At 36.3% G+C, this 15,871-nt stretch overlaps 3 protein-coding genes across 3 annotated transcripts; 2 read left to right on the top strand and 1 right to left on the bottom strand.

Moving 5' to 3' along the window:
- Positions 1 to 3,478: 3,478 nt before the first annotated feature.
- LOC147279616 (IAA-amino acid hydrolase ILR1-like 4) lies at positions 3,479 to 6,903 on the top strand. The gene is made up of 5 exons (XM_086249633.1): positions 3,479 to 4,037; positions 4,246 to 4,371; positions 5,548 to 5,862; positions 6,146 to 6,274; positions 6,384 to 6,903. Exons 1-5 carry the CDS (start codon positions 3,678 to 3,680, stop codon positions 6,783 to 6,785), a joined length of 1,332 nt encoding a protein of 443 aa, XP_086105759.1. The 5' UTR covers positions 3,479 to 3,677; the 3' UTR covers positions 6,786 to 6,903.
- Positions 6,904 to 7,145: 242 nt separating this feature from the next.
- On the bottom strand, positions 7,146 to 8,317 carry LOC147279615 (vacuolar protein sorting-associated protein 32 homolog 1-like). Its single transcript, XM_086252700.1, has 4 exons — positions 8,220 to 8,317; positions 8,003 to 8,102; positions 7,620 to 7,705; positions 7,146 to 7,340 (listed from the first exon to the last, which is right to left on the bottom strand). The coding sequence occupies exons 1-4, from the start codon at positions 8,283 to 8,285 to the stop codon at positions 7,308 to 7,310; spliced, it is 285 nt and encodes a 94-aa protein (XP_086108826.1). The 5' UTR covers positions 8,286 to 8,317; the 3' UTR covers positions 7,146 to 7,307.
- Positions 8,318 to 10,505: 2,188 nt separating this feature from the next.
- On the top strand, positions 10,506 to 14,138 carry LOC147279614 (IAA-amino acid hydrolase ILR1-like 4). The gene is made up of 5 exons (XM_086250492.1): positions 10,506 to 11,149; positions 11,372 to 11,497; positions 12,758 to 13,072; positions 13,358 to 13,486; positions 13,596 to 14,138. The coding sequence occupies exons 1-5, from the start codon at positions 10,790 to 10,792 to the stop codon at positions 13,995 to 13,997; spliced, it is 1,332 nt and encodes a 443-aa protein (XP_086106618.1). The 5' UTR covers positions 10,506 to 10,789; the 3' UTR covers positions 13,998 to 14,138.
- Positions 14,139 to 15,871: the final 1,733 nt, after the last annotated feature.

Genomic DNA, 15,871 nt, shown 5'->3' with positions numbered 1-15,871 from the left:
ACCATACCGAATTCATAGAACACTGGTATGATATGGTACCAGTTTTAAAAATGTCAATACCGTACCGAATAAAAATTTCGGTATGGTATCGGTATGGGGCTCATACCGTCTCATACCGTACCGTGCCCACCCCTAATTTCTTTCATCCATCTCCTTGAGCTGGGTTACAAATGGTCAAAACAACACATCACTAACAATAATCAACATTCAAACCTCTCAAAAAAGTCTACAAGTCTGTTGGTCTTAGGTACCAAATTTTAATAATTTTTTAATTTAGATGTCAAAATTTAATAGCATTTTAGATTATGTACTAATTGAAAAGTCAAATATAATAATATAGTAAAGGGTACTATAATTCACAAATATTACATCACATGCCACTACAATAAAAAAAATTGTCAATTACAAATAAATTAATAAAAAAAAATTCGATTTAGCTCCTGGGTTTTGGACAGAGACCTAAACCCTAAGCCATAAGTTCTAAAACTCTAATTCTAAACCATAAACCTCATTTGTATACCTTGCACCTCATTTTTATTCCCTACATCATATTTCTATACCCTAAACTAAATTAAGGGCAACGTTGTAATTTTATACTCACAAGTACAATTAGACTACACTAGCCAATTTCCAAAACAATATAAAAGTCTCAAGGACAAAAATGTCAAATGGAAAAACCCAAAACAAAAGGGTCAACATGTTTGTAACCTAATCTAAAAAATTACATTTAAATTTGATATTCCAATTGAAATATTATATAGTCTTCATGCTATTTTAAAAAATTAAAAAATTATTAAGATTTGGTATTTAACCCTAATTTTCTATAAGTTTACCTACTAAAATCATATAAAATTATAAAGACAAAATTGCAATAAAATCATATATAATTATAAAGACATAATCATCCAATCAAAATATCCACACACACACACACAGTAAGCTCACAGTTCTCAGTTTCAGTATATAAGGCCAACATGACGGTGATAATAAATTCTATGAGTTTCCGTCTAAAGAAAAGGGATTTGAATTTCCTAATTATGGATGATAGAAATGAGCAAGTACAAGACATTGTCAATATTACAAATAGATACCATTGGGCATCGAAGCCGACTGGAAGGGCGAGTGAAAAAAAATAAACTCAAACCCTCCAGACAGGAAAGAATCCAGGATTTCAAAATGGGGTGAGTTAAACTTAACTTATGAGTAAAACTCAACCGTATGAATGAATTTCATTAGCAAAAAAAAAAAGTTATACCTAGTTAGGGGGAACATAATGAGCCTTACCTTAAAAATGCATATCTAAACAAAGAAAAAAAATCGCACAAAAAAAAAAGATAGTAATACAACAATTAAACATGCAATGCAAATACAATATAACACTATCTAAGTTAGGCCCTACATATAGATATATAATACCTTTTAAAATTGCAAAAATTGCAAAAATTTCTAATTTTAATAGATAGTTGAGCAAAAAAAAAAAAGAGTATAGATATTGGGTGCAAATACATATATAATACATTGGCGGCTTGGCACCCCCTGAAGATTGGAGGGCTGAGCTATTTGTGTGGGGTTGGGGAGATGAGTTTTGGAGCTGCAGAGGAAAGAAGTTGGAGCAAGTGGGGATCTATAGGCTGTTTTCGGGGGGGAATGGAAGTAAAAGTAATTTTTTTTCATTAAATAAAGAGACAGTAGCAGCATGTGAGAAGTTGCTCCTCAGTAGAAAAAAAAAATACTTAAATTGTGGGCAGTGGCTACTGGGCTTGGGATGGAAATTGGGTGGGCTAAGCTACCTAAGTAAGCTAAAAAACAAAAAAAGAGCATGGGCTGCAGCCCATGCATCCCACAACGTGCATTTGTCCATGCCTCCAGATGTTAGTTAAAAAAAAAAAAATTAAACCTATTTGTCTAAAATAAAAAATTTAATGTGAAAGAGAGGTATAAAAACATAATTTCTATGATTAATATGAGATTAGTAGAGGATTCGGATTCAAATATATGAAAAGTTTTAACTAATTGTCCCTGCCACTCAACATGATGATGTGGTAGGGCACTCCTCATTGAAGTTTTTCTATAACATACAAATAGTCTCAATGATCAAAAAGTTTCCACTATCCTCCACCCTTTTGGCTAATAGGCTGAGTCTGGGTTGTAAGGGATATTCTCTATGTCTCCTACAACTCCAGAGTTGGTCTTTTACCTAAAGTCTAAAGGGTGGTGAACTTTTCTCGAATTTTTCATACGCCAAATCAATAGCTATCTTCAAAATTGCTTGTGTGTTTCTCTCTTTGAAGAGAGAAGCAGGGAGGGCAAAAGTGGCTGTTGTGGGTTTTAAATGATGTAAAATTTAGTTTTGTATGATTGAAAGGGAGAGGGTCAAAAGTATGATTGAAAGGAAAATGATCATAAAGTATGATCGAAGAGAAAAACTTGTGTGTAACAGTTACATTCTCACAAAGTCAGCTCATATGCTGGTCACGCGACTATTTATTGTGACTGTAAGGGAATTTATCTCCGTTACACACAAATTTTTTTTCATTATCGAAAGGTTTGTTTTGGACTTGGGGTAGGTGTTGGTGAATCAGGGAGTTTGTGCTGAGGGCTGGGCTTATGGGGTGGGAATTAGGAAAGGTTGTGCTGTGGTTAGGGGCTTCTGTGGGCTTTTGAGTAGGGCTGGGCTATAGACTAACCAGATGTACAGGTACAACACGAATGACGAATGTTTTTTCAAAAAGAGAGGGACTATTCAGACCACCCAAAACCACTTAGTTGACCACTCCCTCAATTTTTTGCCCATTTTTTCCTATTTTACCCCTGCATTAAAAAAAAAAACTCATTTTTCCAATTTTGGCCGGCCACCCCTCCCCGCCGCTGGCGCAACCCTACCTCTTCCCCATAGCCGGCGCGACCCCACCCTTTCCCTTCGCCGGTCGACCCCACCCGCCCCATCGCCGGCATAACCCACCCACCCCGATCTCCCTTCTCTCTCTCTTCCCTCTCTCTGCCTCCTTCCCTCTCTCTCCCCTCTCTCTGCCTCCCTCCCTCACTAGACCACCATAGGTGGCCGGCGCGACCCCCGATCTGGAGGTCTATGGGGTCGCGCCGGCCACCTATGGTGGTCCGGTGAGGGAGGGAGGCAGAGAGAAGGAAGAGAGAGAGAAGGGAGATCGGGGTGGGTGGGTCGCACCGGCGATGGGGAAGGGTGGGGTTGCGTCGACGGTGGGGATGGATGGCCGGCCAAAATTGGCAAAATGTGTTTTTTTTTTAATATAGTGGTAAAATTAAAAAAAAATGGGCAAAAAAATAAAGAAATGGTCAACTCAGTGATTTTGGGTAGTCTGAATAGTGCCCTTTCAGAAACGACACGTTGTTTTCATAAGAACCACGTGTGTAAAACAGACGATATGATGTGATGTGCTACCATTGGCGTGGCACAATAGACCAACAAGTCTACGGCTCTACACGCCATCAGAAACTTTTAGTAGCTGAAACCATTGCTTTCTCACCCCGCACATGATGAGGTGACCGACTTAGGATTTTGTTGGTTTTTGTATACCTTTCTGACAGACTCCCATAGTCCCATGCCTCTTCTGCTTTCAGTTCCACCTAACGCAATTACTTAACCCCTCTAAAGGTTTTCCAATTCAACCATCAAGCTCACAACCTCAGTCTTACAATCAATGGCTCTCTGCAAATGGGTCTCTTTGATTCTCATAGTCATGGTGATTATGCCATTTCCCACTTCTTCAAACCATTCTTTGAGCCCGGAAGAGCTGGCTCAGATCCCAGTCAAGTTTCTTGAGTATGCTAAAAAGAAGGAGCTTTTTGATCGTATGGTGGGTATTAGGAGGAAAATACATGAAAACCCAGAACTTGGTTATGAGGAATTTGAGACAAGTAAGCTTATCAGAGTTGAGCTTGACCAGATGGGCATCCCTTACAAATACCCATTGGCTGAAACCGGTGTTGTTGGCTTTGTTGGGACTGGTGGACCACCTTTTGTTGCAATTAGAGCGGATATGGATGCTCTGCCTATGCAGGTTCAGTAGAATTCTCGAGCTTTCAGTAGAATTCTCGGATTGGTGTTTACTTTTGTCATTTGGGTTAATGCTTATTGGGATTATGTGTAGGAGTTTTAGTGGTGGACTTGTGAGTTGTGAGTGTTGCAAATTGACCATTATTGACTATTGTTTTGAATTAAAGCTAGAGGGGAATTGATGACAAGTATTGGCTTTTTGTTCGTTCCAGGAGAGTGTGGAGTGGGAACACAAGAGTAAAGTTCCAGGGAAGATGCATGGATGTGGACATGATGCTCATGTTGCCATGCTTCTTGGTGCTGCAAAGATACTTCAAGATCATCGCCATGAATTAAAGGTTCCCCTCTTCTTATTCTTCTTCTTCTTCTTCTTCTCATATTTTGGATTCCTTATTTTCCTCTCTTTGGGATGACCTTCAAATGAATTTATACATTATCTTAGAACATTAATTTCATGGTAAAGTTGGTTTTAGATTGCTTTGAATATTTTTGTTCTTTCTTTTTACTGGTTAATTTTAGGGGTTGAATTAGTTACTGTTGATATGGACTTTTTGCAATTATACATTCAAAATGTATCTCAGGTAATTACACAAAACATCAGGGATTCAAAAAAAGAAAAAACTATTATACATATAAATGGCCCCTTATGTCTGTTAAATTTCTTGGTTTGAGAGTATATGTTTACACATTAACAGTTTGACTTAGCTGTCTTAAAGTTTACTTATAAAGAAAATGAATGCTTAACCTTAGACCCCTCAATGGTAATTGTCAATATGTCATCAATTTAAAGATCCAGTGACTAGACCACCAAAGTGTATCCTGACTAATTATATCAGTATCTTTAATTAAAGCCAAGCTTTCAAGATGGGGGACATCAACTTCATTAATGAGAGAGAAAAATGAAGGAAATATATGTTTATTTCTATGTTCTGAAGGTTTCAAGTCAGCATCCCTTGTTAATCACCTCACATGGTGATATTATTAGACTTTTGGAGTGCCCTTGCTTGCCGAGGTAGCCAGCCACCAAGTGTTGAGAGTGCATTCTCTAAGTAGGCTTATTGGCATAATAAGTGTGACACTTGGCATCGATGATACATTCACTATAAGTTCTTTTGTCGCTTAATTTTGCCTTTTTCTTTTCTTAGGTGAGATATTTTTCCTTTTTTCTTTACTTCCCTATTGCACTGTTGTACAAGAGTTGCATACTTGAGAGTGAAGTATCAATTATATGAAAAATCTACCTTGAATGTAGCCATTTCTCAGATGTAACTTTTTGCATTATGGATGGAGGAAGTTGTTTGATGATTAATGTTTATACAAAAAGAGCTCTATCTTTCTTTATTTGCAATTCCATAATGCAGGTTATAATTGGAGATTTTATTTATCATGCATAGAGTTGCAGTATGGCCATTGTTTGGGTTACTATTTCTGATTAGCAGTGTCATGGAATATATATATATATTTTTTTTTTCTCCAGAAGAATTTTTTTTAGTTATTTCTTGTGTTTCTTATAGGGAACAGTTGTTCTTATTTTCCAACCAGCTGAGGAAGGAGGTGGAGGAGCAAAGAAAATGTTAGATGCAGGGGCACTGGAGCATGTTAGTGCCATCTTTGGGTTGCACGTCGCTGCTGATCACCCCATTGGTTCAGTGGCCTCTAGGTCTGGCCCAATTTTGGCTGCGAGTGGCTTTTTTGAGGCAGTAATAAATGGGAAGGGGGGTCATGCTGCCATTCCGCAGCACACAATAGACCCAATCTTGGCTGCTTCGAATGTTATTGTTAGTCTGCAACATCTTGTTTCGCGTGAAGCTGATCCCTTGGATTCACAGGTTCTTTCTCTCTGCTTGTGTCAGTTCATATGTTTTAGGTAACCCAATCAAATAAAAAATACCCCAAGTAGTGCTCCTGTGCAAAAGTCAAAATTTATTGTTCATGTAATCTCCTGTTAAGTCTTTTGTGCCCACCAATTACAGTTTGATGTTGATGCCTGTCTTTGTCTAGTGAGTTAAATATTAACCTCTTGGTCATATGCTTGTTAGACTTAGACCCGTTTGCAAAGAATAGTGCCTTAGTCACCGTATCCATTCAGCTACATGAAAACATATTTTGCAGGTTGTTACTGTTGGAAAGTTCCAAGGAGGTGGTGCATTCAATGTTATTCCAGATTCTGTTACAATTGGTGGCACGTTCAGGGCATTTTCAAAGGAAAGCTTCATCCAACTTAAACAAAGAATTAAAGAGGTATGCTTTACTTTAATATCTTAAAATTGAAAATATTTTATGCTGATTTATTACTCTGTTTTACAATGTCCCATCATAAATGTTCATTCTATAAAAATGTGAGTTGCAGGTTATCATTAGACAGGCTAGTGTCCAGAGGTGCAATGCAACTGTCATGTTCAATGAAGATGCTAAGCCCTCTTACCCTGCAACTGTAAATGACAAAGATCTGCATGAGTACTTCCGAAATGTTGCAGGAGATCTGCTTGGCCATCAAAACATATTGGAGATGCAACCATTGATGGGGGCAGAAGATTTCTCATTCTATCAAGAAGTAATTCCGGGATACTTCTGCTTTCTTGGCATGAAATCTCAAGGAAAGTTAGAACCGGGGCATTCACCATACTTCACAGTAAACGAAGAAGTGCTTCCATATGGAGCAGCACTTCATGCATCATTGGCCACAAGGTACATCCTGGAAAATCAACCAAAAACTACTTCGCCAAAAGGGAACTCTCACGATGAATTGTGAAGTGCTAGGACTGATAGTGAGGGCTTTACTCATTTAAACTACTTTGCCGTTTTGAACTGCATGTGGATTTGGCGCTAGACTCTTCCTCTTGTAAAGCTGACTTGGTATATATAGATAATTTCAGCTAACCTGTTGATGTTAAAAGTGATTATGACATGTTATAACTTTAACCCATTTTCACTGAAAAATATCAAAATAGTCTGGTTAACTAAACGTTTTCCCTGAGTTATTAATCGTTAATCATTACAATTCTTTACTAAAGACTGGACCACATATAAATCGACCGAGTCCAATGGCGATGGAAACAAGGCAATATCTTCATAATATAGGGCCAAAGATAATTTAACATTGTTGGTTCGTAATAGAACAAGCTATTGATTAAAGCTTGACAGAACATTGAACAGATGTTCACATTTGAAAGGGGACGGTTTGATTCATATTTGCCACCTTTATATACACTGTTTAATGAAGCCACACAGAAAATGGGGATGCGTGCTTGGAGCAAAATGCTGCATTATAAAATCAGACCACTTCTTTACATAGCCTCGTTTCATCCTGCAGCACAAGAATACAAAATCAACTCTCAATTCCAATACAAAAAAGAACACAGAAAGTGCATATTAGTGAAATTTTGTTGTCAATTCATTCTACAAAAGTCCTCAAGAAGCCTCAAATTTGTAAACCAGCAAACTGCATTTTAATAAATTCATTGACAATAGTATTATACTCATACTACATACAGTACTGACCAATGGATGCGCAAAAATGAAGTTCTTGACAATTTTGAAACACTATCAAAAGCATCAGAAATTTAATCCCAAATTTCAAAGTCACCTGGTCATGGATGCGCAATTGGAAATTTCCAAGCTGCTTTATTGGTTGTTCATATAGCCTCTTCCTCTTCAAACATTGTATGGCCGCTGCAAAAGAGTAGCATAAGTTATTACTCAACCAGACAAAAACTAGAATTTTGAAAATCATGGACTAAACAGCGTTGGTTTTAGATCCAAATCAGCATTAAATGGCAATAATACAACAGAAATACTTGTGTCCACAGAAAAATATTTGATTAACGGATGTGTATATAAGACCTTTCTAAATGAAAAAAAAAAAAAAAAAAAAAAATTTGCTAAAATTCCTTTAAAAAAAGATTCAAGAATTAAATAATCCCCATTCAAATTCTCCATAAGAAAAATGGAAACACTTTGAAACCATACCCCTTTTGTTCTTTGTTCTGGTGAACTCCTTGGTCCTTTCAACTTCTGCAGCAGCCTTCTTTTGTAGTACTTTCTCCTTTTTCTCAAGCATTTCAAGTGTCTGCACGACACAGAATAAGAATTTGATTAAGAAAATAAGAAACTACTAAGGAGTATGGAGGAATAACAATTAATAGGTGTAAACACATCCAAAAACAAAGTTCATCAAGATAATTACCAAGTCTATCAACTTAATAGGTGTTATCATCCGTACTGCGATTAATGGCCTTTGCTTCCCAAACATGCCAAGAAATCAAGTAAAATATTCAATATTTTACTTCATAGTATGAGTCATTTTGCTTCATGAGTTTTATTTTGAGTCATTCACCATCAAATATATATTAAACATCATGGGCGGATCCGTGACATTCTATTTTTGACACAAGTTTTCAATATGACTCACTTTATATAGAATTTCAACGATCTCAATAATCTATTTTTTATATTTCTATTAAAAGATCATTCTTGCAAAAAATTAAGAAAATCGGAAATCATTTACCTACAAAGATTAAATGGTCAACAAAATAAACACTTGAAAATATTGACAATTTAATCTTATATAGTAAATAATTTCTGATTTATCTAATTTTTTGTAAGAATGATCCCTTAATAGAGACCCAAAATATAAACGTTCGGATCATTGAAATCTTATATGAAGTGGACCCCATTGAAAACTTATGTCAAAATTTGTGTCAAAAATATGATATATGGATCCTTCTCCAAACATCATATCTTTTGTTCATAAGCTTTCTTTAAATGGCAACTTATATATTCAAATAATAATATTATTCATTTTCAAGTGAAATATATAAGCAAGTAAACGTGTATCTTTATTAATTCAAAGGACTGGAAGTACAAAAATTGAACTCTTGCAGTTGGTAGGGTCAAAATTTACCATCAAAACTAGAATTCTCCACTCCCATGTACGGGGATGAGAAAGCAACGGCTATGCTAAAAGCTATATATAGTGGAATTGATAAAAAATCCATTACAATGGCATAATCACCATGACTGAGAATCAAAAAGACCCATTTGCAGAGAGCCATTGATGGTAAGACTGAGGTTGTGAACCTGATGATTGAATTGGAGATCTTTATAGGGGTTACTGCCATACTGGTTTTTTAATTAAACAAGATTTTTATTTGTTTACCCATATTTAGCCTTCTGCATGCACTTTATAAAAGGGCTTTTGGGAAGACTCACATATGCTTATTGTCACACAAATATATATATTCTCATCAGTGTTGCACAATAATATAATTTGTTTTAAGTGACACAGAGTTTCTGGTGCAAACATTCGCATGTTGCTGATTGCTCAATAAGAGGTGTCGAACGTTTTGTGTTGTTGTTATCATTTTTTTTTTTCTTCTAATTGTTGATTCTTTCTTATAGCGATTGGCACTACTTCCTCTATCATTGTTGACACCATTTCTGAATAGGTAACCTTATAAGATATAGAATGGTTTATAAAAGCCTAAAATTTCAAAGTTAAACCTAACATAAAAATCAATAAACCAAATGGTAAGTGCTCAGCGACAAGCAAAAATTTTCACATGTGAAGCGGGCTTCTTAAATTACGTCGTACGTATATAGAATTATAGATAGCTAGTGCAACCTTTATTACTTGTCTTCTTTGGTGAGAAGCCTTATTACTTGTTTGTGTTGAGCTTTCATAGATAAGGCAACCCTCAAAAATATGATTTTCTAATGCTAATTTTATTTCTAATGATAACTGTATCGATGTTATTACTATTTTAGAAATAATTAGCTATTGTAGAGTGCAATTAAGCATAAAATAATGGCTACTTTAGTTCATTTGCGTATTTAGGGACACTCTTCATATTGGATAACAAAAAATAAAGGGTCTTTTTCAATTTTAGTATCTAAACTTTGAGTTTTGTCCTAACTAAGTACTTAAATTATTATTTATCCTAATTTCATACCTAAACTTTTATTTTGTCCCAATTTAGTATATAAGGTGACTTTTTTCAAATAATACATCAAAATTAGGGGCATTTTACTCAGCCTAGGATTGTGAATAGGCTAAATTGATCCTAGGTATAAGATATGTGTAACACACATGACCAAATTTTGTTAGTATTTTTTAATAAAGTTACATTGTATACTAATTTGGGATAAAATAAAAGTTTAGATATAAAATTTAGACAAATAATAGTTTAAGTACCTAATTGAAACAACGCTCAAAGTCGAGATACCAACATTGAAAAAAACCAAAAAATAAAAGACCTCGAAGGAGCGGTGGAAATTGAATTTGAAAATATGTTTTCTTTCCGAAAAATTTGAAAAGGGCAAGAAAATTGGCATGCCGGGGGCGGCTGCTGGCACTTGCTGAGATATTATGAGCCAGACAAAATGACAAATAGGGATTAGGCGTTGTCACAAACTCACAATAACCAACCATACGCATTGCCATCACCAGCCTTAGGCCACAGCAGTACAGCACAACACAGCACAGCAGCACCACCCCTCTCCCCTCTCTCTCTCTCCCTCTCCCCTCCAGATACATTAATTTAATGGCAGATAATAGCACAGCGTAGAATTATAGCCATAGCACTATTGCAATAAATATCATATCCACAACAGGAGGTAACAGTAATTGCGTGAGTTGGAACTGAAAGGAGAGAGGCGTGGGACTCTTCTGCTTTCAGTTCCACCTCACGCAATTACTTAACCCCTATAAAGATCTCCAATTCAATCATCAGGTTCACAATCTCAGTCTTACAATCAATGGCTCTCTGCAAATGGGTCTCTTTGATTCTCATAGTCATGGTGATTATGCCACTCCCCACTTCTTCAAACCATTCTTTGATCCCGGAAGAGCTGGCTCAAATCCCAGTCAAGTTTCTTGAGTATGCTAAAAAGAAGGAGCTTTTTGATCATATGGTAGGTATTAGGAGGAAAATACATGAAAACCCAGAACTTGGTTATGAGGAATTTGAGACAAGTAAGCTTATCAGAGCCGAGCTTGACCAGATAGGCATCCCTTACAAATACCCATTGGCTGAAACCGGTGTTGTTGGCTTTGTTGGGACTGGTGGACCGCCTTTTGTTGCAATTAGAGCAGATATGGATGCTCTGCCTATGCAGGTTCAGTAAAATTCTCAAGCTATAAATATCTATAGTTTTTGTTTCCTATTTTATTGGTGTTTGCTTTTGTCATTTGGGTCAATGCTTTAATGGGATTATGTGTACAGTTTTAGTGGTGGACTTGTGAGTTGTGGGTGTTGGAAATTGGCCATTATTGACTATTATTTTGAATTAAAGCTAGAGGGGAATTGATGACAAGTATTGGCTTTTTGTTTGTTACAGGAGAGTGTGGAGTGGGAACACAAGAGTAAAGTTCCAGGGAAGATGCATGCATGTGGACATGATGCTCATGTTGCCATGCTTCTTGGTGCTGCAAAGATACTTCAAGATCATCGCCATGAATTAAAGGTTCCCCTCTCTTCTTGGTTCTCATATATTGGATTCCTGATTTTCCTCTCTTTGGGATGACCTTCAAATGAATTTATACATTATCTTAGAACATTAATTTCATGGTAAAAGTTGGTTTTAGATTGGTTTGAATATTTTTGTTCTTTCTTTTTACTGGTTAATTTTAGGGGTTGAATTAGTTACTGTTGATATGGACTTTTTGCAATTATACATTCAAAATGTATCCCAGGTAATTAAACAAAACATCAGGGATTCAAAAAAAGAAAAAACTATTATACATATAAATGGCCCCTTATGTCTGTTAAATTTCTTGGTTTGAGAGTATATGTTTACACATTAACAGGTTGACTTAGGTGTCTTAAAGTTTACTTATAAAGAAAATGAATGCTCATTCTTAGTATATCCTGACTAATTATATCAGTATCTTTAATTAAAGCCAAGCTTTGAAGAAAATGAATACTCAACGGTAATTGCCAATTTGTCATCAATTTAAAGATCAGTGACTAGACTACCAAAGTATATCCTGACTAATTATATCAGTATCTTTAATTAAAGCCAGCTTTGAAGATGGGAACATCAACTTCATTAATGAGAGAGAAAATTGAAGGAAATCTATGTTTATTTCTATGTTCTGAAGGTTTAAAGTCAGCATCCCTTGTTAATCACCTCACATGGTGATATTATTAGACTTTTGGAGTGCCCTTTAGAACTGCATGCTAAGGTAGCCAGTCACCAAGTGTTGAGAGTGCATTCTCTAAGTAGGCTTATTGGCATAATAAGTGTGACACTTGGCATCGATGATACATTCACTATAAGTTCTTTTGTCGCTTAATTTTTCCTTTTTCATTTCTTTCTTTGGTTAGGTATTTTTCCTATTTTCTTTACTTCCCTATTGCATTGTAGTACAAGAGTTGCATACTTGAGAGTGAAGTGTCAACTATATGAAAAATCTACTTTGAATGTAGCCATTTCTCAGATGTAACTTTTTGCATTATGCATGGAGGAAGTTGCTTGATGATTAATGTTTATAGGAAAAGAGCTCTATCTTTAACAGGTTGCTTGATGATTAATGTTGATGATTATAGAAATTTCTTTATTTGAAATTCCATAATGCAGGTTATAATTGGAGATTTTATTTATCTTACATCGAGTTGCATTATGGCCATTGTTTGGGTTACTCTTTTTGATTAGCAGTGTCATGGAATATATTTTTTATCTCCAGAACAAAGTTTTTTTAGTTATTTCTTATGTTTCTTATAGGGGACAGTTGTTCTTGTTTTCCAACCAGCTGAGGAAGGAGGTGGAGGAGCAAAGAAAATGTTAGATGCAGGGGCACTGGACCATGTTAGTGCCATCTTTGGGTTGCATGTTGCTTTTGATCGCCCCATTGGTTCAGTGGCCTCCAGGTCTGGCCCTATTATGGCTGCGAGTGGCTTTTTTGAGGCAGTAATAAATGGGAAGGGGGGTCATGCTGCCATTCCGCAGCACACAATAGACCCAATCTTGGCTACTTCGACTGTTATTGTTAGTCTGCAACATCTTGTTTCGCGTGAAGCTGATCCCTTGGATTCACAGGTTCTTTCTCTCTGCTTGTGTCAGTTCATATGTTTTAGGTAACCCAATCAAATAAAAAATATCCCAAGCAGTGCTGCTGTGCAAAAGTCAAAACTTATTGTTCTTGTAATCTCCTGTTAAGTCTTTTGTGCCCACCAATTACAGTTTGATGTTGATGCCTGTCTCTGTCTAGTGAGTTAAATATTATCCTCTTGGTCATATGCTTGTTAGACTTAGGCCCGTTTGCAAGGAATAGCGCCGTAGTCACTCCGTATCCATTCAGTTACATGAAAGCATATTTTGCAGGTTGTTACTGTTGGAAAGTTCCAAGGAGGTGGTGCATTCAATGTTATTCCAGATTCTGTTACAATTGGTGGCACGTTCAGGGCATTTTCAAAGGAAAGCTTCATCCAACTTAAACAAAGAATTAAAGAGGTATGCTTTATTTAACATTCTTAAGATTGAAAATATTCTATGCTGATTTATTACTTTGTTTTACAGTGTCCCATCATAAATGTTAATTCTATAAAAATGCGAGTTGCAGGTTATCATTAGACAAGCTAGTGTTCAGAGGTGCAATGCAACTGTCATGTTCCAAGAAGATGCTAAGCCCTCTTGCCCTGCAACTGTAAATGACAAAGATCTGCATGAGTACTTCCGAAATGTTGCAGGAGATCTGCTTGGCCATCGAAACATTTTGGAGATGCAACCAGTGATGGGGTCAGAAGATTTCTCATTCTATCAAGAAGTAATTCCAGGATACTTCTTCTTTCTTGGCATGAAATCTCAAGGAAATTTAGAACCGTGGCATTCACCATACTTCACAGTAAACGAAGAAGTGCTTCCATATGGAGCAGCATTTCATGCATCATTAGCCACAAGGTACCTCCTGGAAAATCAACCCAAAACTACTTCGCCAAAAGGGAACTCTCAGGATGAATTGTGAAGTGCTAGGAGTAATAGTGAGGGCTATACTCATGTAAATGACTTTGCTGTTTTGAAGTGCATGTGGATTTGGCGCTAGACTCTTCCTCATGTAAAGCTGATTTGCTAATAAATAATTTCAGCTAACCTGTTGATGTTAAAAGTGATTATGACATGTTCATAGGTTCAAATGGAATGACCCCTTTTAGGCGAAAATACAAAAATGATTAGTTTACCTTTCTATCAAAATTTATAACTTTAACCCATTTTCACTGAAAAATATCAAAATAGTCTGGTTAACTAAACATTTTCCCTGAGTTATTAATCGTTACTCATTACAATTCCTTACAAATTACTGCCAATGTAGTATCTTTTTTGTTTTTTAAATATAGGGGATGGGTATTTGAACTTGAATTGTGGATGGCCAAGGGCCCAGAAAACCTAATGGGAGCCAACCACCTCCAATCATAGTAGGCTACACGTCATTAGCTAATGTTTCCTAATTAAAAACATTAATATTTATCTCTTGAAGAATGAATGTCCTTCACAAAATAAATATTCTCTCCTTCACTTTCCTTGTTTGTGGTTATAGCATTTCATATGAAGCTCTTAAGAATTTGTCAGAAACACAAAATGGAAACAAAATCACATCATATCGAATTATCAATCAATCTAAATAAGGGTCTCATCCAGCCCATGAATCAAAGAAGTTGTTTCCAAATTAAGTCAATTGCAAATAACCAAAACTAGCTCTTCCCTCTCCATGTTAATTTAAAAGTCCCTCCCCAATCAGCGTAGCAGATTAGAGAAGGTGATCAATTAATTGATTCAGTTGTGATTTTGTACCAGTTTTAGGAACTCTCTGAGAAGTCCAGATTAGTAAATAGACAAATCCATAATGGAAAAGAAAAAAACTACAGCCATAATTACCATAAGGTTTGTGCCTGCTGTACCTTGCATATATATAAACCTCTCAGTTGGGTTCTCTGCCTTCATTGAAAAGTTGAAACACTGAGAGGGTAAAATTAACATTCCTCTTCTTGATAGAGAAAGAGATGCAGTGTTTTTACCACAATGGAGGCTGTAGGGTTGGAGTATGATAGTAAAAGTGATTGCTGGGTTTTGGATCCGAGTGTAGCCTTCAAACGAAAAGCCTCTAATCCAACCTCTAATCACAGATCCTCCAGGGCCTCCATTGACACTGTTTCATCACCATTGGCAGTGATACCCTCACCAAATTGCTGTTCTTCATTACCACCACCTCTTTCACTTTCAAAACCAAACAGCTGCTTGCCTTCTCCCACTTACCACAATGTCAATGAGTTAAAAAGAAAGCGTAATCATGGAAGGTTTTTGAAGTTCTTGACTTGCTGGTGGACATGCTTCAAGCCAAGAGATCATTCAAGGCCTGCAAAAAAGGAGAAACAAAGGAGGGGCCCTTGTGGTGATGCCTCAACCATGCAGTCCCCACAGCCACAACATTCTGACTATTATTCTGCAATGGATACTGAGGAACGCGACGAACATCTAAAAGCGGTTATCATCTACTGCAGAAAGTCTACAGATATGGTAAGAACATATTGCAACTTCATAGCTCTTGTTAATTGTGTTTTCCTAGTTGACATACAGAAAATGTGATATATCATATATGTTATTGATCTGATATTCTTTGTATTTTTGGCAGAAGGTGGAAGAAGATTATGTATAAACCTAATGGCAGGAGTACATTGGATTTTTTTTAGTGAATAATTGATCTGCATGAGTCTGATTAAAGGTTGCTTATGTCAAACACATAAATTATGAATAAGCTTTGTAGATTTTGAGTCTTGTTATTATATATCTGGATTCTACATATCAAGGGGCAGTGCAAAGGAGATCTGTTTTTCTTCATTTTGT

This window comes from Dryas octopetala, chromosome 7 (assembly GCF_963921425.1).
Source record: "Dryas octopetala chromosome 7, drDryOcto1.1, whole genome shotgun sequence".
NCBI lineage: Eukaryota > Viridiplantae > Streptophyta > Magnoliopsida > Rosales > Rosaceae > Dryas > Dryas octopetala.
Note: the sequence above shows the minus strand (reverse complement) of the source record. Positions and strands in the feature narration are given on the sequence as shown.